This window comes from Carassius auratus, chromosome 38, assembly GCF_003368295.1.
Source record: "Carassius auratus strain Wakin chromosome 38, ASM336829v1, whole genome shotgun sequence".
In the NCBI taxonomy this organism is placed as follows: domain Eukaryota; kingdom Metazoa; phylum Chordata; class Actinopteri; order Cypriniformes; family Cyprinidae; genus Carassius; species Carassius auratus.
The window spans coordinates 21,850,483-21,876,314 of record NC_039280.1 but is presented as its reverse complement, the minus strand read 5'-3'; the positions used below and the strand labels follow the sequence as shown (position 1 = coordinate 21,876,314).

The 25,832-nt window shown below is 40.2% G+C and overlaps 2 protein-coding genes across 6 annotated transcripts in view; one reads left to right on the top strand and one right to left on the bottom strand.

Annotated features, from left to right (window-relative positions):
• Nucleotides 1-196: 196 nt before the first annotated feature.
• On the bottom strand, nt 197-1,936 carry bag2 (BCL2 associated athanogene 2). Its single transcript, XM_026224755.1, has 3 exons — nt 1,815-1,936; nt 1,096-1,205; nt 197-1,015 (listed from the first exon to the last, which is right to left on the bottom strand). The coding sequence occupies exons 1-3, from the start codon at nt 1,934-1,936 to the stop codon at nt 621-623; spliced, it is 627 nt and encodes a 208-aa protein (XP_026080540.1). The 3' UTR covers nt 197-620.
• A 19,199-nt stretch (nt 1,937-21,135) lies between these two features.
• dst (dystonin) overlaps nt 21,136-25,832 on the top strand; it is a 160,375-nt gene continuing 155,678 nt past the window's right edge. For 2 of the 5 annotated variants that reach the window (XM_026224752.1, XM_026224745.1), the window contains exons 1-3: nt 21,291-21,486; nt 21,807-21,838; nt 22,210-22,380. In XM_026224752.1, the coding sequence (XP_026080537.1) occupies nt 21,306-21,486; nt 21,807-21,838; nt 22,210-22,380 (384 nt within the window). In that variant the 5' untranslated portion in view covers nt 21,291-21,305. Of the gene's footprint in view, nt 21,224-21,290; nt 21,487-21,806; nt 21,839-22,209; nt 22,381-25,453; nt 25,676-25,802; nt 25,821-25,832 lie in introns of those variants that run through there. The other 3 variants (XM_026224744.1, XM_026224747.1, XM_026224748.1) reach the window with 3 other exon arrangements.

The following is a 25,832-nucleotide window of genomic DNA, read 5'->3' as shown; positions in this document are numbered from 1 at the left end:
GTGTCGAGGTGTCCTTGAGCAAGACACCTAACCCCAGCTGCTCCCGACGAGCTGGATGGCGCCTTGTATGGCAGACACCGCCGTCGGTGTGTGAATGAGTGAGTGGATGGGTGAATGTGAGGCAAATTGTAAAGCGCTTTGGATGGCCATGTGGTCTGTTGAAAGCGCTATATAAATGCAGTCCATTTACCATTGTGGTCCAGGGTCATATTTATCAGTTATGTCCCTGATATCACACACGCATCATGAAGATGTCTACTTGATGTCTGCGTGCATTTACATCTGCAAGACGTATTATTTGGTGTTTGTTCATCTGCAATATGTCTATAGGACATTTCCTTGTAGATGTCAAATAGATGTTTATTAGAAGTCTTTGTTTGTAATTTAGAATGAATGTAAACTGACATCTTACAGACGTCTGTACACAGATGCTTTCCAGATCAAGTGATCTCTAACAGACGTCATGCAGATGTACGTGTGCTATCCTTTAACAGTGGTCTGCAATTGCAGATAGTACATAGCAGATGAGCAAACACTAAAAATACATCTTGCAGACGTCTCTGTGATGTATGTGTGCTGTCAGGGAAAGGCACGTGTGGCGCTCGTCAGTCCCTCAGCCTCTATTTGCCATTGCTAAGACAGGAATGATCAACTTTCTGGTTATCCATGATTTGAATGGTTTTCTGGGCATTGTCCATGTTCCTGATGAGGGTTTCGAGGCGCCTCTTGATCTTCTTCTGGTCCTCCAGGGCGCAGCTGATCACGACGCTCTGAAACTTCTGATCCAGAGGCACAGGAGGCGCGTCGGTCACACACGCCGCGTGGAGGGCCTGCAGACGCTTTCTGGCCCCCTCCATGTCCTCCAGCACCTTCCCAGTGATCTCATCGATGATGGCCGTGGCTTTCTTCAAGGCCTCTTCCTGCTGCTCGTTTCGGATCGTGTCCACAGAAATGCTCACCGTTAATGTCCTGCCCAGGAGTCTAGAGGCGGTCAGAGAGAGCTCTTCCCTTTCCCCTGAAATAAAAGTTGAAATGAAGTTTATATGTTATCCATTAGAGGCCACGAGTGTTGGTCATGCAGCACGGAGGGCGTACCGTCACAAACGCTCCTCAGTTCCTGACTGTTTCGTATGGACTGGATCATCTCGATTAAACACTCTCTCTCCTGCTCCATAGCACTGGCTTCCTCACGAAGAGCCTCCACCCTGAGAGAGACTTACTGAGATCATTTCATTCCAGACACAACCCTGAAAACTGTCAAAAACACCCAGCAACAACTGTTTTAGCTGTAATTTGATATTACAGCTGTCCTAAAAACGAGTAAAAATCCACCTTCACAATATAATCTTATATATGCTAGTGTCACGTTTTATTGTGTGTTGTTAACCATTATACTTACGTTTTAGTTTGGACTTAAAAATCTAAAATCTGCTTAAACTATACATACACGCACACATATACATATACATTTACATATATATATATATATATATATATATATATATATATATATATATATATATATATATATGTGTGTGTGTGTGTGTGTGTGTGTGTGTGTGTGTGTAAATGTATATAATATAGTTTTTAGAATACTGTAAATGGAAGTTTTCATGTACAAACATATATATATATATATGTTTGTACATGAAAACTTCCATTTACAGTATTCTAAAAACTATATTATATTAATCCACACAGTACTTGTATTCTGTTAGTGCGATGGAAAATGCATTCACTTTGTATGAGTCGAGTCAAGACTTAATGGGTCTTCCTGGATTTAGTCTGTACCGATCAGACAATCAATATCTTACCTCGTCTCAATCTGATCCAGACTCTCCAGTAATCGTCCGGACCGGTCCGCCATCGAAAGCGTTCGGCTGAATTTGCCTTTAGATGCATCGTTCATTTTAGCGTTAATTTTCGCTTGAGCCATATCTGCTGCTAGTCGTGTTAATTAATGATTTGAAGGGTGCAGTGACCTATATACTATAGGATAAACCGGAGCAGACCACACGAGCAATATAGCGATGTCCGGTCCTCCAGTGAATCGTCCACTCTTTGAATGATTCAGTCGAATCGATTCGCACAGCGTTTGCAAATCTCCGAACTGTAAAGTGAGTGACACGTTGAGCTATAAACATTCAACACAACCATTTTAAAACATGAGACATTTATCTGGCACAAAACCTAGCAAGTTGTAGTGCTGTAGAAAGTGACAGCGTCAAAATTGTGGTAGTATAGCAGAATTCTTAACTTAAATTTTAAAGTGATGAGAGATATTTTAAAAGTGATGGTGTTATACATTAGAATATGACAATTTGATTATTTAATATCAAACTAAATATTTATTCTGCAACTTCGCATGGCCCAGCATAAATATTTAGTTTGATATTAAATAAATAATTAAATTGTCATATTCTACTGTATGTGACTGAAAAATTCACTGAATAGAACCTGTTCGTTTAAATGAATCGTCCAAAAGAACCGATTCGCTAAAATGTTTCGGACTTCGCGGCGCTTATCGACCACGTTCTAGCGGTTTCCAGCGGTCTTCAATAACATCTCCAAACATGGGCTGGAACTTCCCTTGGTAATACACTCCTTCAGACAAGAGTGGAGGAGTTCACCTCGGAGATTTCAGAGGAGGGTGGGATTCATTTCTAGGGTCAAGGGCCAAGATGACATCACCGAAAAGACAAAAACCAGAACACAATGAGATTTCTCAGTCAGGAACACGCAAGATATGCTTTAGTTACTTTCCTTTATTTAAACTTAAGAAAGCCTCAGAAAGAAAAGAAACACGTTTAATCACTCCAGTGCATGATAACATGATAAGAACACACAAATTGTGTCTTCACTTATGAGAACTCCTCTTTTCGCTTCTTTTCAAGGCTTCTTCCAACTCTGCAAAATGAGAATGCTAAAAATATTTTAAAAAGTATATATTTTTTTAAACAAACCCCATTTCTTTAAAAGTAAAGTTAATTTTTTTTCTATATATATATATATATATATATATATATATATATATATATATGTGTGTGTGTGTGTGTGTGTGTGTGTGTGTGTGTGTGTGTGTGTGTGTGTGTGTGTTGCAGTGACAGCATTCAACATCTGTGCGGTTACACCCAAAACATAAAAAAAAGTTGAAACAATGCACCATATACAGTACAGACCAAAAGTTTGGACACACCTTCTCATTCAAAGAGTTTTCTTTATTTTCATGACTATGAAAATTGTAGATTCACACTAAAGGCATCAAAACTATGAATTAACACATGTGGAATTATATACATAACAAAAAAGTGTGAAACAACTGAAAATATGTCATATTCTAGGTTCTTCAAAGTAGCCACCTTCTGCTTTGATTACTGCTTTGCACACTCTTGGCATTCTCTTGATGAGCTTCAAGAGGTCGTCACCTGAAATGGTCTTCCAACAGTCTTGAAGGAGTTCCCCGAGAGATGCTTAGCACTTGTTGGCCCTTTTGCCTTTAGTCTGCAGTCCAGCTCACCCCTAAACCATCTCGATTGGGTTCAGGTCCGGTGACTGTGGAGGACAGGTCATCTGGCGCAGCACCCCATCACTCTCCTTCTTGGTCAAATAGCCCTCGATGCCTTCAGTGTGACTCTACAATTTCCATAGTCATGAAAATAAAGAAAACTCTTTGAATGAGAAGGTGTGTCCAAACTTTTGGTCTGTACTGTATGTGCTCAAGAACCCTGCCTAAGATCCCATCTATTAGAATAAATATCACACTGAGCCTAAGCTTCATAAAATGAAACATACCTACAATGATAATACTGGTCGTGTACAGCTGGCAAAATAATCATCTGATTAATTAATGAATAGCATTCTCTTAATGAGCTCTAACATAATGTAAAAATACAATACAGACCCCTAAACTGTTCAGAAATAAGAGAAATATAAGATCTTTGTAGCAATATTACAAAAATATGTCAAGAATTATAAACGTATTACCAATATCCAGCTCTTTTGATTTACTGGCCTCCTCTGCACTCAAAGCCAAAGCCAGTTTTATGTCCTGATCAAATTTATCTAAGGAGAAATATAAATAGCAGGCACGGCAGTGTTACAAATCCATGCACTAAGTTGATTTGCTAATATTTATTTGAACCGTCACAGTACTAAATTGAAACATAATATTGCAAATCTAAACTGACATGTTACTGAAATACCACTTCTAGACAAAATAAATAAAAAAAAAACATTGGAAAACCTACCATCACCATCTTGTGAAATGGTCACCTCTTTTTTAACATCAAGACTCCTTGAGGTAATGGCCTTCTTTGCATCTAGAAACTTTGCCACTGAAAAAAAAGTAATTAATTATGTACAGTAGTCAACATTTGACGTGGATCAAAAAAAACTTCATCAAATTTGTCCTAAGACAAGAACGCAATTTGGTTTTAGGTTTTAGGACAACACTGATGAAAGGTTTTGATCCACTTCAAATGTTGACTAGTGCATATAGTTTTATCATTCCCATACTTCCTTTTATGTTATTCAAATCGTCCATTACTTGTCCAGACTGGTAGTGTACACGTTAGTTTATTGCTGGAATTCGAAGGGATAATTGATCTATAATTCCACTGGAGCCATCATTAAGGGGGGAAACAAGCTTTATATCCCTCCAGACACAGAATAAAAACCTCACCATTACTCTGAGGGAAGATCTTGTTGGCATTTATTGTGCTGGTGGAGGCGGCAGGTTTCTCGTCTGCGCCACTGCCTCTGGAAGAAGCACAAGGCTCTGACTGGCAGTGACGCTTGTGGTAATGTGAATGGACACTGGGTATATAGTTTGGGGGACATACTAACTCGATGAGACGCAGTCGTCTGCTGTGTCTTCTCTTTCCTGGTAGTAGTTGTGCCCTCTGTGGCTTACACCAATGTGGGCCATAATTACTTCTATCGTAGGCATTTCCACCTTGCACTTTCTGCAGTGGAAGAGGAGAGTTGGACAAATGAGCTCCACCGTGGAACCGGCTCATGAGCAAGCGTGCTATAGTCGACTCGCCCATGATTGTGCCACAGACTGCACATTTGTGAAAGATCTGATTGGCGGCTTGGAGGTGTTTTCTTGCTTGATCCTCCTCTGTGAAGCGTAGGCCGCATTCACAGAACCAGGCGAGCTGTGAACATTTTCTTGGTTCAGCTTGGGGATCTAAGCTGGCCAGTCTTTGTCGTTTAGCTGAAGGCCCATCTGTATCGCTCCCACATGCCGTGGCCTTCTGGGCGAGTTGGATTTCACACTAGTTGCTGTAGTACAGAAGGGCCCTGTCCATGCTGAGGACCCTCTTCACCTCATGTTTCACGAGCTCTTTGTGCTCCTCCATCTGACTCAAGCTAAAAAAAGGTTTTGGGCATGAGGAGCGCTGACCCATGACCACCATCGACCTCATGATGTCAGCCACACTTTGATCGGCACTGACAATAGTGCAGCCATTACTGCAGAGCACACTGGGAAACAGTAAAACAGAACAGAATAGTTAGTGCATGATAAAGACAAATGGACCCCATGTATCCAACCATGAGTTTTTATGTGATGAGAAAACGTGTATAAACCACGACAGAAATACATTTATCGAAAATGTTCTTCAATGCAAACAAACAAAAAAAATTAATTGGATAACTGGACAAACCATTAAAATGATATCATTGCACACCATCTTAGACATTGTTTTAATAATTCTGAGTTACATAAGTCAAAGTATGTCATAAAAAAAAAAATTGGTATACTTTGCATATTAAGATGGAGTTCCCAAACATTATTCCCCTCCAAATGAAAGATGTCATGACAGTTTACTCCATTTCTTCTGCATGCTCTGAGGCGCAAATAAATTATTATGTATCAAAAAATGGCACAAATGTTTAACCATTTTTATTGTTACTTTGTGCCAATTTTACAGTTTTGTTCTTGAACACATGATTTCTCAGCAGCGGAAGTCATCATAGTTTACAATATTACATTTACCGTCCCTCCCATAGACGCTGCATTAGAAACACTGTCACATTAGCATTAACAAGTTTGTTTGAATTTTCATGCAAAGGTAATAAAATACAAAGTATAGTGCTATAAATGTACATACATATTTAAAAATTCTAAATATTACAAAATTTGCACAATGTGCACAGTATGCATACTGACAAAATGGCAAGAGTATGATCAGTGTTACCATCTTGTGGAATAACTGATTTGTGCAAAACACACACACACACACACACACACACACACACACACACACACACACACACACATATATATATATATATAAATTGTATGCAATGTGTAACCCAAATGTACAAAATAAGACCATGCATTTTGTGTCACTTTCCCTGTGTAAAAAGACCCTTGTGTAAAAATCTAAATATATTTTGAGCTTTAAAGAAAGTGGGTCACCCCCATATGGTGGCTGCCATGTTGACATCACATGACCTCACACATACTACACAGCAGTCGTCAATGACCCTCACTAACAATATAGTAATAATATAATCTGTTAAGCCAGGGTTGTCCTTTATTTGTTGTACAAGAAAACACATACAATAATCAAGGCAGGCATTATTTATTCCATAAAACAAGAGCTTTAATGTTAATATGGTTACAAACTGGATACAGATATACGTTTCATTAATCCTGGAAACAAACCCCTTAACAGTCTGATGAATGTGCAATTTGGATTTGTTGAAAACCACACACCCCAGAGAGTGATGGACTGAGTGAAGTGTTTTTTTTTGCAGACATGTGCTCAAGGCATTCATCCTTGATGCTGAAGAGGAGGTAACACCTACAGATTACATCAAACACAAGAGACAAAGCCACTTCTTCTTTTCATATCATTTCCATAAGACAATGAAGTAAACACATAAGAGTGGTCATAAGATCTTTCTGCTCCTAAAGGAACAGCTCACCCAAAACTGAAACTCATCCTCAGGCCATCCAAGCATCCAGCAGATTTGGAAAATTTTAGTAATTCATCATTCCAGTCAATCAATTAATGTCTTGTGAAGTCAAAAGCTGTATGTTTTTAAGAAACAAAACCTTATTAAAGTGCTTAAACTTCAATATCAAAATATCAGTCTGTCCAGGGAAAAAGTCCATCCCTAGTTGTTGTCTCACATCAAAATCCAGCCATATATTTGTTAAGGGCCATGCAAGGTGCTCAGGCACCTAACATATCTATGATGTTTCTTCTGGTCTGGAAGTCTATGACAGCCCACACATCCCTTTGTCTGAAGGTTTTGAATTTGGATCAAATTTGGAGCATCCAGCCCAAACTATTTAGCACCAACAACAGATCAAATTTGCTCTAATATTTCCGCTAATAACATTTGAACCTAAAGTTTTAGAAGTTAAATAATGTTTGCCCTCTGATTCCTCAGCTCATGCGGAGTCGAATGCATGCCAAAAAGAACTTTTCTATGAGTCAAGTTTTTCCGCAATTTAGAATTTTGCGAAAAATTTACTTTTTCAACTCGGCCAGAAGGTTTCCCAGATTTTCACCAAAATTGACTCAGATCATCTTCAGACAAAGTTGGCAAAAAAAAAAAAAAAAAAAAACATTTGACTAAGTTTGTACAAAAATGTACAGAAGGCTATATTTCTGCGATGCTTTACCAGATTCTGACCAAAATTGGTGTGTGTTATGAGTATAACCTGAGGGCACATGAGTACTTTCAGCACAGAGCCTCCAATAGGTCAAATCTGAATTGACATTTTTGCAAATAACTTCTGACCAATTTAGCCAAAATCGAATCGGCATACCAAATTGAATAATACCAAATTGCCTTTGACCAATGGAGAGTTCAGCTTCAACCCTGGACACCTGGACCAGCTAATCAAGGTGTTTATCAGAATCAGAATTAACTTTATTCGCCAGGTGTGCGCAAACACACAAGGAATTTGTTGTGTTTTTTCAAGGTGCTCCTGGTACATACATACACAATTGACATGAGAAAAAAATTATAATACATTTAGCAAAACTTAGCCATAAATAATGTGCATGAATCTGGAACAGTAGATTGATTTAGTCTACTTAATTGCAGGCAGGTGTGTTGAAGCAGAGTTGGAACTTTATAGTCTTTATGGAGTCATTACAGACAGCTCCTTAGCTCTTCATTTTACTTCCATTGTGCTTGGCCCCTTAAATGCTGCTTGCAGCTACATTTAAGAACCGTTTTTCTTTTAAATTGTGCTTAATCCATGCATATTTCTCTCCTATATAGATGAGGTGAATTTTTCATAGAAAGCAAGCATTATAAAGGCATATGGGACTCTTTGGTAAACAAGTGATATAATGCTACATTTCTCTAAATCTTTTTTGATGAGGAAACTAACTTATCTATTTTGGATGACCTAAGGGTGAGTACATTTTCAGCAAGTTTTCCTTTCTGGGTGAACTATACCTTTAACAGTTTGTGTGGCAATGCATTCAGACAACGACTGAGCCAGTTAATAGTCAGGGTCAGAGAGGGCAGAAAAAACAGGTGTATTACTGCAACACTGCACTTTACTCATATCACTTGCACAAAATAGTTCTGTATTTCTCAAACTGCTTCAAAACACATGCACATCCGTCCTCAACATTAATATTTCTATGAATACTGCTCTCATCATTCATGGCTGATATCTGACTTTATTTCTTGACTGGGATCATGTAGAGCTCTTTGAAGCTGCATTGAAACTGCAATTTGGACCTTCCACTATTCACCTTATTCCGCCCGCCCACTTTTAATACTTCGCATTTCCGCATTTTGTCATCCGACTTCCGCTAAACCGATACGGCACGTCCGGTTACTAGTTTAGTAGTTGTAAGATTGTTTATAGCTAGCTATAACTGTGGCGAAATGACAAAGAACGTTATGTTATAAATTGGGAGCACGATGAAAACGTCTTACGACGATCAAATGGTCTCAAATTGTCCCATCCATCGTCGCTGTTAACGTGGGTAATGTTAGACGATATGAAGAAGTGGCCAGAGTTAACCTATATATTTAACTGCCCTGTCAGGAGGAGTTGATGGAGCAGCAAGGAAAAATTTATTAAAAAAAATGTACCGAGGCTTTCCAGCATTTACATAGTGAGACAGTGGGTCGTGTACTGTTACACAGCGAGGGTTTTTTCGTCTTTTTAAAACTGAACGTGCAACCAGCCAGTCGAGCAATCTAACCTCTCAGCATGGTGCTGGTTAGTTTTGTGTGTGTGTGATGTTAATATACACGAAGTTATAAATGTTTAAAAGTATAGTAACATGTTTGATGACCATCATCAGACTAAGTATTTTGTCTAATAACTTAATTGTACAGTGGAGTAAGGTAAGTGAACGTTTATCAATTACACATTAGAAAAGGAGGAGGCTGGAACTTGGAAGTGAAAAAGGCTGTATATCCAGGTATGCATAATTATTAGGCAGATTTTATTTTACAGATAAAACAAGACAAAAAATATTATATATCACTTATAAAAGATTAAATGCAAAATTAATAGTTAAGATTGGTTTGGTTTGGAATTGGTCAATTTTACCAAAAAATATGATCAGAAAATCAGCTTGCCTCTTAATTCTAAGGTAAAAAGGTAAGGTAAAGGTAAGATTTGGTAGGTGTACGTCAAGTCTAATCAATGAATAAGGTAAATGTCAAGTGTAATAATAATGAATGATTCTGAATTAAGACAACTGTGAAAGCTTTGAAATGTATTTTAGGTTTGTCATGTTCTGTACAGGGGTGAGGACCTGTAAACTGCTCATCTGGGTTCCATCACAGCAAGTTACATGTGCCACACAATCAGCAATTCTCTGCCAAGACTGTAGCTAGACTACAAACCTTTTATTTTAAGTGTATGCTTCCTCGTGTCAGATGAGTTTCAGACAGTTAAAAAATATATCATACTTCTGTTCGTTCTGCATTCTGTTATCTAGCCAGCCACTAGCTTAGGTACGTTACATCCGGTCCCTCAGCCGGAAGTAAGATGACAAAACTAGCGCAATGGCGGCACCGTTGTTGCCATGGAAAATAAGGTGAATAGGAGAAAACCTGCCATGTTTTCCACAAAAACCTTAATTTCTTTTCGGCCAAAGACAGACAGACATGGACATTTGGATGACATGGGGTATATGATCAGGAAATGTTTATTCTGCAAAGTGTACTAATCCTCAAATCTCTAATAAAACTGAAGCTTCTGGCTAAACTATGAGTCCATAATCCCTAGTGACTCTTCCTCCAGTGAAAAGATGTTCTGGTCTGAATCAAAAGAGAAATCTGCACAGATCAAACCCTGTTTACAAGCCGAAACAGTTGGTGCTGTACATTTTGATGCGAGAGGACAACAGGGGATGGACTTGTCCACTGGAGGAAGTGTTATCATGGATATTGGATGGATTTTGGCCAGAAGCAACAGATTCAAATTAAAACACCTGAATGCTGGATTTGTTTCTCACAAACATGCATCTTTTGGCTTCTCAAGATGTTAACTGATGGACTGGAGTGGTGTGGATTATTGTCATGTTTTTTTATCAGCTATTCTGACGGCACCCATTCACTACTGAGACAGTGATAGCATACTACATTTCTACAAATCTGCTCCAATGAAGTAACACATTTTTAGTGAATGTTAATTTATGGGTGAATGGTTCCTTTAATCTTTAGTGATGGTATATGCAACTATGCATTATATATATATATATAATTTTTTTTTTTTTTTTTAAATTATATAAGGACTGAAAACAAAGTCAAACCTTTAAAGCTCTGCACTTTTCAAGCCTCTCCAGTTTATCCACAGCTACTTGCCGTGCCAGTCGGTCCAGTGTGGACACAGCATGAGCCCTCTGCTGGTCAACCTGCTCCTCAACCTGAGCGTGGCACTTAAAGCACAACAAGAACAAAACATTTACAAAAAAAAAATAGTATACAATTAATAGTTCACCCCGAAATAATATATTAAATTCTAAAAATATAGTTGAAGATTGTCAAAGCTTCTTTTTTTCTCCATACAATGAAGACAATATAATTTGCTTGTCTGAAAAGCCCCTATTTGCATCCATGTTTACACCTGCCACACATCAGTCACACATTGTGTTTCTATGGGAAGGTTACGTGACAGTGAGAACTGGTTTGTTTTCAGACTCCTCTTTCTAACCTGAGGCTTCCCGTTTGTCCTTCTCATCTGCCTTCCAATAAACACCACAGTATAATGAAAAGTGTCTATATGAGCCATGCACTAGAAGTTATATTATACTTCACTATTAAACAAGACAAGTTTGACATGGTGCTCATATGATTGAAACATAGGAGCACCATTTACATGGCATTGATGCATCTGGTAGATGCTTTTATCCTAAGAGACTTGCAATGCATTTATGATTTTGTTTGTTCCCTAAAGTTTAAGTTAAAAAAATCACTGCAATACAAACCAGAAAAGAGTTATTAGCCTGTTCCTCACATAAAGCTACCACATGGCTTCAGAAAACCTGGAATACAGCTCATGTTTGGAGTTTGTCTGTGTATGTCATGATGGAAAACAGCAGCTTGGACATTCTGCCAAACATCATCTTGTGTGTTTCACAAAACAAAGGTTACAGGTTTGGAACAAAATGATGGTAAATAAACGAAGAGAGAACGACCTACACCTCCTTTATACTCTATAAAGTGTTAAAGTGCGGCAGACATGCCTCCTTCATCCTCATCCTCTCTGTCACTCAGCAGGTCAATACACTCTGAGAAGACCCTCCTAAAACAGGGTTATCCTATGAGTTAATCACTTCTGCTGCATTACTCAGACTCAATCCAAGTGTGAAGACCTAGATCCAAACCACCGTCCAATCACTCAAATTAGAAATCAAGGCAGGGAGGTTTGAGGCACACTTACAGACACAAACTCCTCCTCATCCTCCTCAGTGACTGTAGAGGAAGACATCACATCTGTCCTGTGTGGAGCTGCACATTCATCACTGCCAATTAAAACAGCAGTATGAAGTGAAGTATTGCATGCAAAAACTCTTACTAACTTACTGCATGGGCTTTGACATTTTAACTAGCATTTAAATGTTATTTTACTTCATTAAAGGAGGATAGGGGTCTGATTTCAGAGTCAATCAAAGCAGGTAATCAATCCTAGAAACAGCTTGCATGAAATGTCAACAACTCGTCGACAGGGAAAGGAGAGAAAGTCACATTAAACAAACTGTCTCCAATCCGATCTGTCACAAGAGAGCTGGCAAACAATGCACCGTCTAGACAAAATGGCCAAATCCAATGCTAGTTCGAGTAAGAGTTAACAAACCATTACCAAAACTGAGCACATAGGAAGCGAGCATCAAGTCTAACATCACAGTAAGTGAGCTAGTCAAAATACAAGTCGTCCACCACATGTTATTATTTATTACTTTTATAGTTATTTAAATAATACTAATGAAACTACTGTTTTTTTCCTCTACAAAATACTACAATTATTTTGACTTTTAAAAATGGAAAAACAAATGAATGCATATTCATGCTTGACTCATTCATACTGAGGGCTATGCAAGCAATTTTAATTTAAAAAGATTTATTATTAATAGTTGATATAATCTATGATTATCAATACATCAGGTGTAATTTTACCTTGTTTCCTTCATAACAAAAAAAATATGATTTTCCTTATAACTTGAATGTTGCTTAATAACCTATTATATTAATCATATACATTTAAAGTAAAATATAATTGGCAAAGGTTTCTTTTATACAAGCATTTCTACCTAAATCAATTTATAATTAATAAAAAAGGGTATACCCAGAAAAAAATGAAATGATTGTTTATATTCATGTTTAGGCTTCGTGGAAGATGATATCAAACTGGTTCAAAGTTGAACTTGAAGGTTCTATAATGATCCACTGGTTATTTGTCAGTTATTTTAAGAACATTTTTTGTTCAATTGAATTTTAAATGAATCTGGTTGGCAAAACACCTTTTTAGACATGATTTTAGACATGTAAAAACACTGTAAAAATGCCTAAAATTAACTTGATTCAAATGCAATGTGATTATAATATATGGATTTGATTGTGCTTTATTGTACACCTTATGACTTGTTTTCTTTCTTTCTTTTTTATTAATTTATAAATTAAATGATTAAATAAATTTTTTTTTGCTTTGATTAAAAAAGAAAAAAGAAAATAAAAGAAGTAATGTAGGAAAAAAAATTTAAAATGAGAGTTTCGGATAAGCCCTCCTCACTTACACAGATTTAGACCGATTTGTTAACAATATTTGACAGAAATATGCCTTTTGTGTACAAAGAAAATGTCTTAGATCTTTGAGTTCAGCTCATGAAAAATGGGGCAAAAACAAAAGTGCATTTATAATTTTGTTCAGTGTAGTTTACACTGCTTCATCTTTCTTTTCAACAGCTCTACTACATTGTGACATGTTTAAAAAATTTCAAAAATGTATTACTGACTCATTTTTTTTTTTTTCATCTTATTTGCTCAGGAACTATCAGACGGCGAATCTATCTCCATAGGAAGCATTAAATCAGGATTTTGCAGGATTTCCACAGAGTATCTCACCAGATTTCAGTCGTGAACTTAAGCGAATTCGCCGCATTGTTTGTCAAGCAATGGACTGGACTGAATTGATATAAACAAGAATCAAAGCATCCACGAACAACTGGCAATCTCACCTTTAATTAATCTCTGGACATCTTCATGAAGCTAAGCAAAGATCCTTGATTTTATTGCCTAGTGCTGTTTTGGCGAACATGCTTCAGACATTGCTATTGTACAAGCCAATTGTCAGTTATGTTGCGAGGCATCCACACCGGTAACACTACCAGTTAAATATCCCCACGAGCCTGGTTCATTTGTGGTCAAGGCTGTCGATATTAAAGGGGGGGGGGGGGATGAAATGCTATTTCATGCATACTGAGTTTTTTACACTGTTAAAGAGTTGGATTCCCATGCTAAACATGGACAAAGTTTCAAAAATTAAGTTGTACATTTGAAGGAGTATTTCTGTTCCAAAAAAACCTCTTCCGGTTTGTCACAAGTTTCGGGAAGTTTTTTTTCGAGTATGGCTCTGTGTGACGTTAGATGGAGCGGAATTTCCTTATATGGGTCCTGAGGCACTTCTGCCGGAAGAGCGCGCGCTCCCATATAGCAGAGCAGAGAGAGCACAACAGACTTCACTGATCAGAGCGAGAGCGTCACGAAATGTCAAAAAAGAAGTGTGTTTTTGGTTGCCAGGGCAAGACAACCCTGCACAGATTACCAAAGAAAAAACAGCATTAAGGGACCAGTGGATGGAGTTTATTTTTACAGAGCATCAACGGAGTTGTGCAAGTGTTTTTGTTTGTTCCCTGCATTTCGAAGATGCTTGTTTTACAAACAAGGCCCAGTTTGACGACGGATTTGCACATCGTTTATTTCTTAAGGATAATGCAGTCCCAACGAAAAAGGGTCACGATCGTGTGTTGGAACCGCAGGCGGTGAGTAAAACTGCTTCAAATATCTCTGTGTTGTTAACGTAGCTATCAGCGCGTAAGCACATCAAGTAAACAACATGCGATGTTGTCATCAAACTGCACTTTCCACATGTACAGCTTAAAAAAAAAGACCACATAAAGTGGAACTTAGTCATTTTCCAAAACCGCTAAACAAATATATACAGTTTCAGTACATACTACATAGAGACGTCGTTGCTGATGCTGCTCTTGTTAAATTTCAGCCTCTGGATCTGATTCTGGATCATAAATATACACTGAATCTGACTGTTAGCCGTGGTTTGTTTTGGTTGGTTTTGTCCTCATGGTAATGTCACAGCTTCCAAATGCTCTCATGATTCTTTAGCTCCGCCCACACATCACGCCTTCAGACGGTCGTGTTTTTCCATCCTCCTTCAACCGGGTAGGAAGGATCCTAAGGAGGATGCAGACCCTGAATTTGGACACAGCTAGAGAGACAGATTTATCCGGTACAGCGAATTTCTCTAAGCAGCAGGCCACTGTATACGTTCACTTAAAACATAACCGACTGTGTTTACGAGAATACTTGCAGAGACAATTATTTTGATAAAATTGTGTGTATGTGTTCATTCAGAAGCTACGAAACGCGAAAGATGAATTCATTATCTGTACGCGCACTGTCTGAAATGCTGCTCGTAGTGCGTGCTTTGAATGAGTGAGCGCAAGCTCCGAACGCGCGCAAATTGTTTAAAACACTTGAATCAGCAATATTTGGAAACGAGTGCAAACAATCAGCTACGATCCGTTTCATGAACTTGCCAAAGATTATCTATTATTGAATATCTCGAATGAATAAAGACTTCAAGTTCATCTGTAAAGCACATAAAGCTATCGTTTGAGTTTATAAACTTCAATTTCATGCATGATTTGTATGGACCTGATAACTGAATGCAAAGTGTGAGTTCTAGAATAATGTTTGTGTCTTGATGAGCATGTATCGCTCACTAGGAGTCGCTAAATGAACAGCTGTTGTTCTTTTTTTTTTTTTTTTACGGAGGATCAGTTGCCATATTGGTTAAAATCCCCAAACTGTTTACTTAAATATTAAATTAATAAATTACATCAAAACAGGAGCGTTTGCGTTATGATGTGGTGGGCTGCTGTGGGCTGCTGTGGGCCAGAATGTCCAGGGCCACTTTTTGGTCCCAGTACGCCCCTGAATGGCGCACCCCTATCCAAAAAGCACAACCAGTTGTATTAATAATGTTATCCTGAGTGTGAAGTGTTACCAGAAATTGTTTTAATTAAGGTGAAAAATAAAAGTTTTGTGTTTCATGTATTTGTGTTGATGTTGAAATGGATTTTAAAACATATGGTATCGAAAAAAGTATCGTTAGGAACCGGTATCAAAACTGAGGTATCGAAATTGGCACCGGATCGAAAGATTTTGAACAATACCCAGCCCTAACTTCATCTGTGATAAGTATGCGAGCACCGCGTGAGTGCCATTAACAGGAGCAGAAGTGTCCGGCTGACATGTCTGTTTTCTCTTCATGAACCGATTTTGGACAGGCTTCTGAGGCAGAGTAATGGTCTACAGCATGATCTACAGCTAAATATAGAAGTGCTGATTATAACCAGTGGATATTTCATACAACGTACATTTAATACGTAAATACATTATATAATATAACACTGACTGCAAGGAGTAGGAGGAGAGTGAGGAGGAGGATGAGAAGAATGAAGAGGATGATGAGAAGAAGGAAAAGGAGATGGAGAATGAGAATGAGAATGAGAAGAATGAAAAAAAAAAAACGGTTGCTGCTGTTTTCTCCCACTAGGGAGATCAACCTTTGACATGATACCTGTAGGGGACTGCCGTTCTATCCCTCAAGCGATGGACGAACACGCCTCAGAAGAAAGGGACTGCTGTTTCCTCCAGCTAGAGAGAGCACCCTTTGCTGCTATAGCTGCAGGGGACTGCTGTTCATCCTTAAGCAGCGTTCAGCAGGGGATGAACACCCCTGCTAAATCAAGAGGGAACTTGCTATTCTCTCCCTCATGCTTTGAGGGGAGAATACCCCTCTCCTAGCAAAGGCTGCAATAAGCATCTCAATTACAGTATCTTTCTCTTTTGCAGGAATGGAACAGGGACAATTCCGGGGGTCTTCACGCTACTCTCCTACCGCTCATACCAAGCTCAGGGACATGCTGTTTGTTCTTGCGGTTCTCCAGCTGGAGAGAGTACCCTTCACTGCTATTACCAGCTACTTTAATTATAGAGAGGCCCGCTATTCTCTTCCTCATTAGAGGGGAGAATACCCCTTCGCTAGCCAGGCTATATTAAGGATATCTCAATAACACTGTCTTTTCTCTTGGATAATGTTAAAGCTCTTGTATGTTCATTTATTCTGGGAGCAAAAACCCCCATAAGGAACCATACGGTCCAAAATATATTGTGTTCAATATACTCAAGTAAACTTGCCAAAGTGGTTCTTGTCTGAACTGTACGTGTTTGTTGGTTTGTTTGTAATACATATTTATGTATTAAACAGTTTATGGACCATCATAGTGTTCTGTATATATAGTGAAATTATATTAGTGATGTATAACAACAACAACAACAACAACAACGTTTTTGCTATCTAGAAAAAGGTTAGAAAAGGAACCAGTTAGGGTCATTAATGCAGCTTTAAGTGAAGGTTCCAATTAGAACCTTTTCACAAAGGTTAAAAAATGAACCTTTAAGGTTCCCCAACAGGTGCAATATCCAGGATCATTGAAAGGTACATTTTTTAAACTTTTCATCCGAGTGTGTACTTGTGACTGCTTTTGTTTTCCAGGGTCACAATTAGTTCACATTATTTATTTATGTCATTATTTCAGTTTCATTTGTGTTTTTGGTAGTGTAACCTTCCATTGCCTTTGTGTAAATTATAACAGATTATAATGGCTCACAAAACTTAATTAAACTGTTATTACACTGTAGCCTAAACAAATAGGTTATATAGGCTACAACGTATGCTACGCTCAATGTACTCTTTCTTACAGTAATGTTCTGGTATTATATTGCAAGTTAACTGTAAATAACCCAAATGCATATTCCTTCTAAGTCTATTGGTGTCACGCTGTCAGTCTCTGTTTTCCTGGGTGTTCCCTAGTGAGCTCACTTCTCCTTAGGCACTTCACCATAGGCACTTTAATTCCTCTAGTCTGGTCCTGTCTTCACAGTAATTGCACTCCAATTAAATCGCACAGGTGCTGACGATCCTTTGTCATTAGTCTCCCTATGTATAGCTGTCTTTCTCTGTCATCTGTATGGAGTCCTTACCCTATGTGTGAATTGTTCTCGTCTCCTGAGACTTCCCCTTACCTTCTCGCTTCCTCCGAGTTCCCGTTTCATCCGATTTCCTCTTTTGTTTTGGTTTTGTTTGTCTCTCATGACTGTTTATTTTGTATTAACCTTTTTGTTACAATAAACCATACTTGCATTTCGATCCTACCCTCTCCTTGTGTGTTTCCCTAAACACCAACTGTCACAGAAGGACTCCATCCACAAGGATCCAGCAGTATGTCTACTACCATTTCCTCCCCAGCCAGCAAACGGGAGAGAAATGGTTTTGAGGGCTCTCGCCTAGTGGTGTTCCAGGGGACCAGGGGACGTCGCTCCGAAGCAAGCGGTCGAGAGGAGGTCCGGCAGCGATCTCCACTGTGGGCTCCCGTCGACCCGGGATTCGGTTGGGGGCTGCCATTTCCCCATGATGTCCCGAGAGGAGAAGGGAGACGCCGATCGGCCGAGCCAGCGCCGTGGTACCAGATGGCCGCCAGTCCTAAGCAGCGGCACAAAATGGCCACCAACCCAGCGCCGCTGTGTGGCATGGCCGCCAGCCCAGCGCCACAGCACAAGATGGCCGCCAGCCCAGCGCCACAGCACAAGATGGCCGCCAGCCCAGCGCCACAGTACAAGATGGCCGCCAGTCCAGCGCCACAGTACAAGATGACCACCAGCTCAGAGCCACAGTACAAGATGGCCGCCAGCCCAGTGCCACAGTACAAGATGGCCGCCAGTCCAGCGCCACATTACAAGATGGCCGCCAGCCCAGCGCCACAGTACAAGATGGCCGCCAGTCCAGCGCCACAGTATAAGATGGCCGCCAGTCCAGCACCACAGTACAAGATGGCCGCCAGTCCAGTGCCACAACCCAAGATGGGCGCCAGCCTAGCACCACAGCACAAGATGGTCACCAGCTTAGAACCACAGCACAAGATGGACGACTCAATGCATGAGTCGCCAGTCAAGGGGCCACCAACTCGCCATCATGGAGGGCGGAGGAGGAGGAGACAGGCGTCTGCCATTCCTCAAAGCCCGGAGGACGTTACCGAGCGGGCCGCTGCCATCCAGGAGGACGTTCCCAAGCGGGCCGCTGCCGTCCAGGAGGACATTCCCGAGCGGGCCGTTCCCGAGGAGGTGCTCGATGTTGTTCGAGAGGCCGAGGCGGTGCATGATGCTGTTCCGGAGGCCGAGACGGTGCCCGAGGCCGTTCCCGATGTGGTGACCGAGGCGGTGCCCGAGGCCGTTCCAGAGGCGGTGGTCGAAGTAGAGGTGTCTCACGTTTCCACTGGCAGTCCAAAGTCTAGTCAACTGCCCATTGACTGTCCAGAGTTGAGTCAGTTCCTGGTTGACCCTCTAGAGTCGAGTCAGGTGTTCATGGACCCTCCAGAGTCAGGGTTAGTCACCGTTGACCCTCCAGAGTCAGGGCTAGTTCCTGCTGATCATCCAGAGTCGAGTCATGTTTCAGTTGTTCCTCTTGAATCAAGTCAGATTCCTATTGACCTTCCCGAGTTGAGTCAGGTGCCCGTTGACTTCCCTGAGTTGAGTCAGTTTCCGGTTGACTCTTCGGAGTCGAGTCAGGTGTTCATGGACCCTTCAGAAACAGGGTTAGTCACCGTCGACCTTCCAGAGTCAGGGTTAGTTACCGTTGACCCTCCAGAGTCAGGGCTAGTTCCTGCTGACCATCCAGAGTGGAGCCATGTTTCAGTTGTTTCTCTTGAATCAAGTCAGGTTCCTATTGATCTTCCCGAGTCAAGTCAGGTGCCCGTTGACTTTCCCGAGTTGAGTCAGTTTCCGGTTGACCCTCCAGAGTCGAGTCAGGTGTTCATGGACCCTCCAGAGTCAGGGTTAGTCACCATCGTCCTTCCAGAGTTAGGGTTAGTTACCATTGACCCTCCAGAGTCAGGGCTAGCTCCTGTTGACCTTCCTGAGTCGAGTCTTGTTCCAGTTGTTCCTCCTGAGTCGAGTCAGGTGCCCGTGAACTCTCCAGAGTCGAGTCAGGTGCCCATGAACTCTCCAGAGTCGAGTCAGGTTCCTGTGAACTCTCCAGAGTCGAGTCAGGTTCCCGTGAACCCTCCAGAGTCAGGGCTAGTCACTGATGACCTTCCAGAGTCAGGACTAGGTACCATGGTCTTTCCAGAGACAAGGCTAGTCACCGGTAATCTTCAAGGACTGAGTCAAGTCACTGGTGATCTTCGTCCTCCCATTTGGCCGACCACAAAGATGTGGTGGTCTTCCGCTCCGCCCTGGGAAACTCAGGCTTCGACCACGAGGACGTGGTGGTCTTCCGCTCCGCCCTGGGGGACTCTGGCCTTGACCACGAGGTCGTGGTGGTTTTCCGCTCCGCCCTGGGGGGGCTTCTGCCTTGACCACATGAGTGTGATGGCCCTCTGTTCCGCCCGGGTGGGAATCACTTAATGTCCTCCATGTACCCATGTTTTGTGTTTTTGTTTTCATTTGTTTTTCTATTTATCTCCTTCTTTGGACCTGGCCCTCCGTCCCTCCCCTTCATCCTCCGCCGGTCCACCACCCTCCTGGACTCCTTGTTTTGTGTTACACTTTCCTGCCTCTGCCTTTCCATTCCATCTGCTTGTTCCATCTCTGTTTTTTCCATTTTACCTGGTTGTCCTGTCTTTGTCTCTCCATCCCACCTGGTTGTTTGTCTCTGTCCATTCTATCTGGTTTTCCTGTCCCTGTTTTCTGACCCTCCGTCCCTCCCCCTAGTCCGCCGCCGCTTCACCTCCCTCCTACCTCTTTTTCTGTTGGGTTTTCCGGGGTTTCAGGTGGAGCATCTGTCTTTCTCTGTCATCTGTATGGAGTCCTTACCCTGTAAGGTACCCTGTAAATGTGTGAATTGTTCTCGTCTCCCAAGACTTCCCCTTACCTTCTCGCTTCCTCCGAGTTCCCGTTTCATCCGGTTTCCTATGTTGTTTTGGTTTTGTTTGTCTCTCATGACTGTTTATTTTGTATTTACCTTTTTGTTACAATAAACCATACTTGCATTTGGATCCTACCCTCTCCTTGTGTGTTTCCCTAAACACCAACCGTCACAAGTGGGCTCTTCCTTCTATTAAATCAGATTCATATTTTAACTTTGTAGTTTATAAATAAAACTAGTTTAAAGCGTCCAAGAAATTAATGGAATGAAGTCCACGTAGAATGCGTCACAAAACAGCTCACGCCACAAACACACGGTCAATGTTTGTTTATTCTTAGAAACACATCACGTGGACGCTTCGAAGCGCACGCAGACCAGACGATGCTCGTGGTCGCGCGCTGCAGCTTTGCTGAGCTCAGATGAGATGCTGCTGATGCTGGCGCTGCACGAGCTCTAAAAACAGATGCTCCTGCTGAGTCATGGCTTGTTGTGGTCCATTACTGAAGTACAGACACCATGAGATAGATTATATGTCGGGGACCTACAAGCAAGGTGTTACAGCATGAAATAACCGCTCATTGTAGCCTATTTACATAAGGAGAGGAAGCAGGAGGAGTGGCTGTCCTACATCGCAATGATTGCTGCGGCTTTTTTGGTCTTATTGAGACCCTTGAGTATTCAGTGTGTTTTATTGCTATTATTGCTTTTGGTAGGAACTGTCGCCACGATCCTGTTTCTCAGCTGCTGGCATCGCAAGCTCCGTAATGAGAAAATTCCCATAAAATCCGTGCTTACGAGGCGTTCGAGGAGTCGTGGTGAGTAGACAGACGCGTCGTGTTATGTCCACCCTATATATGTGTGTTCCTGTAGGATGTCATTGCGATAAAAAGATAAAACAGTATTTTTTAGACATTTTCATTCATTCTTCTCTGAATAGACACTGTCATCAAAGCGCCAGTGTGCGGCATGCGCGCGCGCGAGCGATGCTTCGTATTCACCGTCTGTTCTCGTTGTGTGTTTAATAAAGTGTTCTTTATTTCAACACCAGACAAAGTTATTTGAAGAGCATCTCTAAGAGACAATATGACTGAATGCATGTGGGGTTTGTTTCAATCATTCCCATTTGTTCTAGAAGCTGGTTTCCGGCCGCATCATTTTCGCTCTGAGGTAAATCTCTTTCTCTTGCTCTCTCTGTCTGTCAAGGTCATAGTAAAGTACATCATCCAAAATAATGACATTCTCAAGAAATGTTTGCGTAGTTTTCTGTTTTGTTTGACAGCTATTGAGTTACTTTCGTCTTGATGAAGTAGTAGCCTATCCGAAGCGATGCGCATTGCGCATGTGTGCCTGATAAATAATTCAGAAAAGACTAGGCTACTTTTATCGTATGCTACCAAGAAGTAACCCTAGCCTACATTTTTTAAAACTAATAAACAGCGGAGTTGGCATGTTTTATTATTTTAGGATAGGGAAATTGCAATAATTTGAAGTATTTCGCAGATTTTGTTCTGCTGTGATATTTTGTCATTGTTTGACAGGTATGTCGTCACAGTCCACGTCTCGCGAGGAGAAGCGCACGCGCGCGCGTTTCTGAAGAGCAGCCGCTGATCGAGAGCGAGCCGGACTCGAACCTGAGGAAGCGCAGAGTGAAGAAGAGAGTCCAGCCAGACTTCTATCAGTCCGTGCAGCTCACGCCAACACGCAAACCAGTAGGTATATCCTCATCTACGAGGCATTATCCACTCGCTTTCCACTCTTAGAACAAAATAAAGCTTCTGTATTGACATCTCTGGTTCCAGGAAGTTTCACTGCACAAAAAGGTTCTTCACAGTGGAACATGTTTCTTTAATTTTTTATAGCGTTCTTCACTCTAAGAAAAACATCTGTTCTTTTAAGAAGAGTGTGTATCTTGATGATCTGTAAGTAAAGACATCTGAGATTATATTTGGCTACATCACTCTCTTTTAATGCCCAAATAACTTCAGATATCTTTACCAACAGCGTAGGCTATTCTAGATCTAAAAAAAAAAAATTATGCAAAATAGTAAAATGTAATGGCCTAAAGGAGATAGGCTAAAATCAACATGAAATAAAAATCAACTTTTCTTAATACACAGCCATTCATCTGTCAATATTATATATTTATTTATTTATAAAACTTTCACCAAATTCCTGGCTGTGCCTCTGCACCATATCTGTATCAACTTTAATTTTTGGTTGCCATTAAAAAGCCCAACTATTTTTCAGTCCCTCTCACCTATGACTTCTTGACCACTTTTCGCCGGCCAAACATTACAGTATACCTACATTTCTTTTGCTCAAAAATACATGGCATTCCAGAAGTGGGTTGGTAATGCTGGTTAATATTGACTTTAAGTATTCAAGTTCAGTCACTGATAAACATCTGAATGATTGAGCAAGAGTTGCAATGGTTAAAACCTGAGAACATGAAAGTGACTCCTACATTACTGATGGTGTGGTGATCCTTTTAAAGATAACCAAGATTTCTTCTTGAAAGGTCATTTTTGTGATGTCATTTATGTCTAAATTTTAACTGAAAAAAAAAAAAAAAAGTCAATGCGATGCATGATCTTTTAGTGCTGACACATGTTTTTGATATAATACCAGATTTTAAACCACTTTGTAATGTGGACATCATAATGCAGGGCAAACAATCTTATTTGAAACATTAGAAACATGGGTGCTGTTAACTTTAGACTGACCAGAGCCTTATGAAAGGCAGGAAGGGGATCAAAGGCCCTTGGTAAGTGATATTTCTACTCAGAATAACAGGATGTGGATTAGAGTGATTTTGCATATGTTATTCGCCATGCTGCTCATTTCTTCTTCCTTCCTTCAAAATAAGCCTTCCCTAAACCACTTTATACTGTATAATTGTTAGAACAGTGCATTGCCCATCTCAACTTTGTTGTGCACTCTCTGTTTAATGGATAAAGGCATCTCCCTGCAGTGATGAGAGAGGCACTGAGAGTGTCGAGCAGGAAAGTTATGAAGTTCATTTCAGCTGCTCTTGTGATTGAAGGGAAGTATATTAACTAGACTTTTGTATATGTGCTTAGCAAAGTCATAAATAATTATCATTTGAATATATGAAATCTTTGTAATGTCTTGCCGCCTGCAATGATTCTGCTGACGATTGTAAACCCTGATCGTGTGTTTGGGCAGATTCAGTGTGTTATCTGCTGAGAAGTCACAGCAACATTACGTGTATTACATGTTTTTTGGTAGTGAAGGTAGACTTTATGCTAAACCTTGATGAGACTGTCACATACAGTATCTGACAGATTATCTGAGAAAGTTCTCAGCAATAACATATTTCAGTGTTAATATTGCTAAACATTTACCCAGATAATAGTCGCAAGTGTTTTTATTGAATCCAGGATATAATGTGTGAACACATCGTTTTGTTGAATCAGATTATACAGTAATGAGTTGTCATGCATATAACTAAAGTAGCACAGTGCTTCAACCAAGCAGTACATTTTTGTAAATCTAGAAACATGTAAACAAACATATGTTTTGAATATCTGACCATATTCTGTGTTTCTTTTTATTCATGCTCTGACATGGTTGTCATACTGGAAGTTTGAAGGAACCAGGGAGAGTCGGGTGACTTTTGACTGCCCTTAATATGTAGTGAAGTGTAGTCTTATTTTCATATCTTCTTATTCTTATTAAACATTAAAATATAATGTTTAAAACCACGCACAAACACAATGACTTTACCCTGACATTTTGCAATATGAATAATACGTTGTCACAATTTTTATTTGCAGTGAATTCAGACGAAATGTCCTTAAACGTTGGATTCACTTGCTACTATAATAACAATAAATTATGCAGTCACATGCAAGCAACCCTAAGAAAAACCTTAATCCTAGTCAAAATAAGGGGTCCACTGTAGGCATTGTTTTCTATGCAAAAATATGATTTCAAAAACAGTATCATAGCTACTAAACTATTTCTTGTTATGGTTTTAAATCTGTATTTAACCTCAAACTCCGATTTTTGTTGAAAACATTAGACATTTAGAAAAGTCATCCAAAAGTAATCAGATGTAAACAGTTACATGAATTTAACCAAGTACTTGAAATAATAACACTATTATAACATGTTAGATAGGGTCATTTGTAATCTGTAACCTGTTACATTTCTACTTTCCAATACTGTTTAAGAGTATTTAAAACATGGAACGAACTACCCTGGTCTCAGAAAATAGTGCTTCAGGACACCAATATATTAAAGTTTTGATGCAGAAATAATTGATTTTATTTATTTATTTATTTTATTTTTTATATTTTTCATGAAAGGGCTATAGTTGTTGCATGAAACAGATCATTTTAAATGATGGGAAAACTGTCTTGATATTTCTAATGAAATATGGATGACAGAATACAATCTTTCGGTATATGTGAGCCTGGAGCACAAAAGCAGTCATCAGTAGCACAGGTATATTTGTAGCAATAGTCAATAATACATGGAATAAACAATACAATAGATATTAAGTAATGATCAGGTTCCATGAAGATTTTTAATTAAAGAACTTATTTTTGGATTAGTAATGTGCATTGCTAAGGACTCTATTTGGACCTATATTGAACAATGGAACGCGTATTTATTCATCTTTCAGATCATCAGGTTGACTCTGATGACTGGTTTTGTGCTCCAGGGTCACATGAAAGTGTCCCATGAGCAGCTGGCGAGGGCGCTGTAACACCGCGCAGACGGAGCCTTGGCTTCTGTCCGTGGTTCTAGTCTGCGCGTGTCTGTGGATGGTGACGCCGTGGGTTTGTGTGCTCTCTCTCCGCGCTCTCTCTGTCTGTCTTTGGGGGATTTCTCACCATTTCGTGCTTTGGATCGAACCGGGCGACACGCGACGGAATTACCGGCACAAGGGTGTGGTTCCATCCAAAATGACATCGCCGTGTGTAGATGACAAGTGGAAGTAGGATCTCTGCACACCTTTTAGAGATGTACACCGCGGTGAGTGTTTCCTTGTCCTGGCGGGGGAGCCACATGCGACTCATTCTGATGGGGTTTGCTTTTATTGTCGATCTCTGATCAATTGAGTCTTATTTACAAAGAGCAGATGCGTCTTTAATCTCGGTCTGTTGTGAGCGCAGTGATGGTGAGAGAACCG

What these genes read in the sequence shown, in the direction of transcription:
- bag2 (XM_026224755.1), bottom strand. Translation starts at nt 1,936, where the DNA reads ATGGCTCAAGCGAAAATTAACGCTAAAATGAACGATGCATCTAAAGGC. An exon ending in CTGGATCAGATTGAGACGAG is followed by an intron (nt 1,206 to 1,814) that starts GTAAGATATTGA and finishes AGTCTCTCTCAG; the next exon opens with GGTGGAGGCTCTTCGTGAGG. An exon ending in ACTGAGGAGCGTTTGTGACG is followed by an intron (nt 1,016 to 1,095) that starts GTACGCCCTCCG and finishes CTTTTATTTCAG; the next exon opens with GGGAAAGGGAAGAGCTCTCT.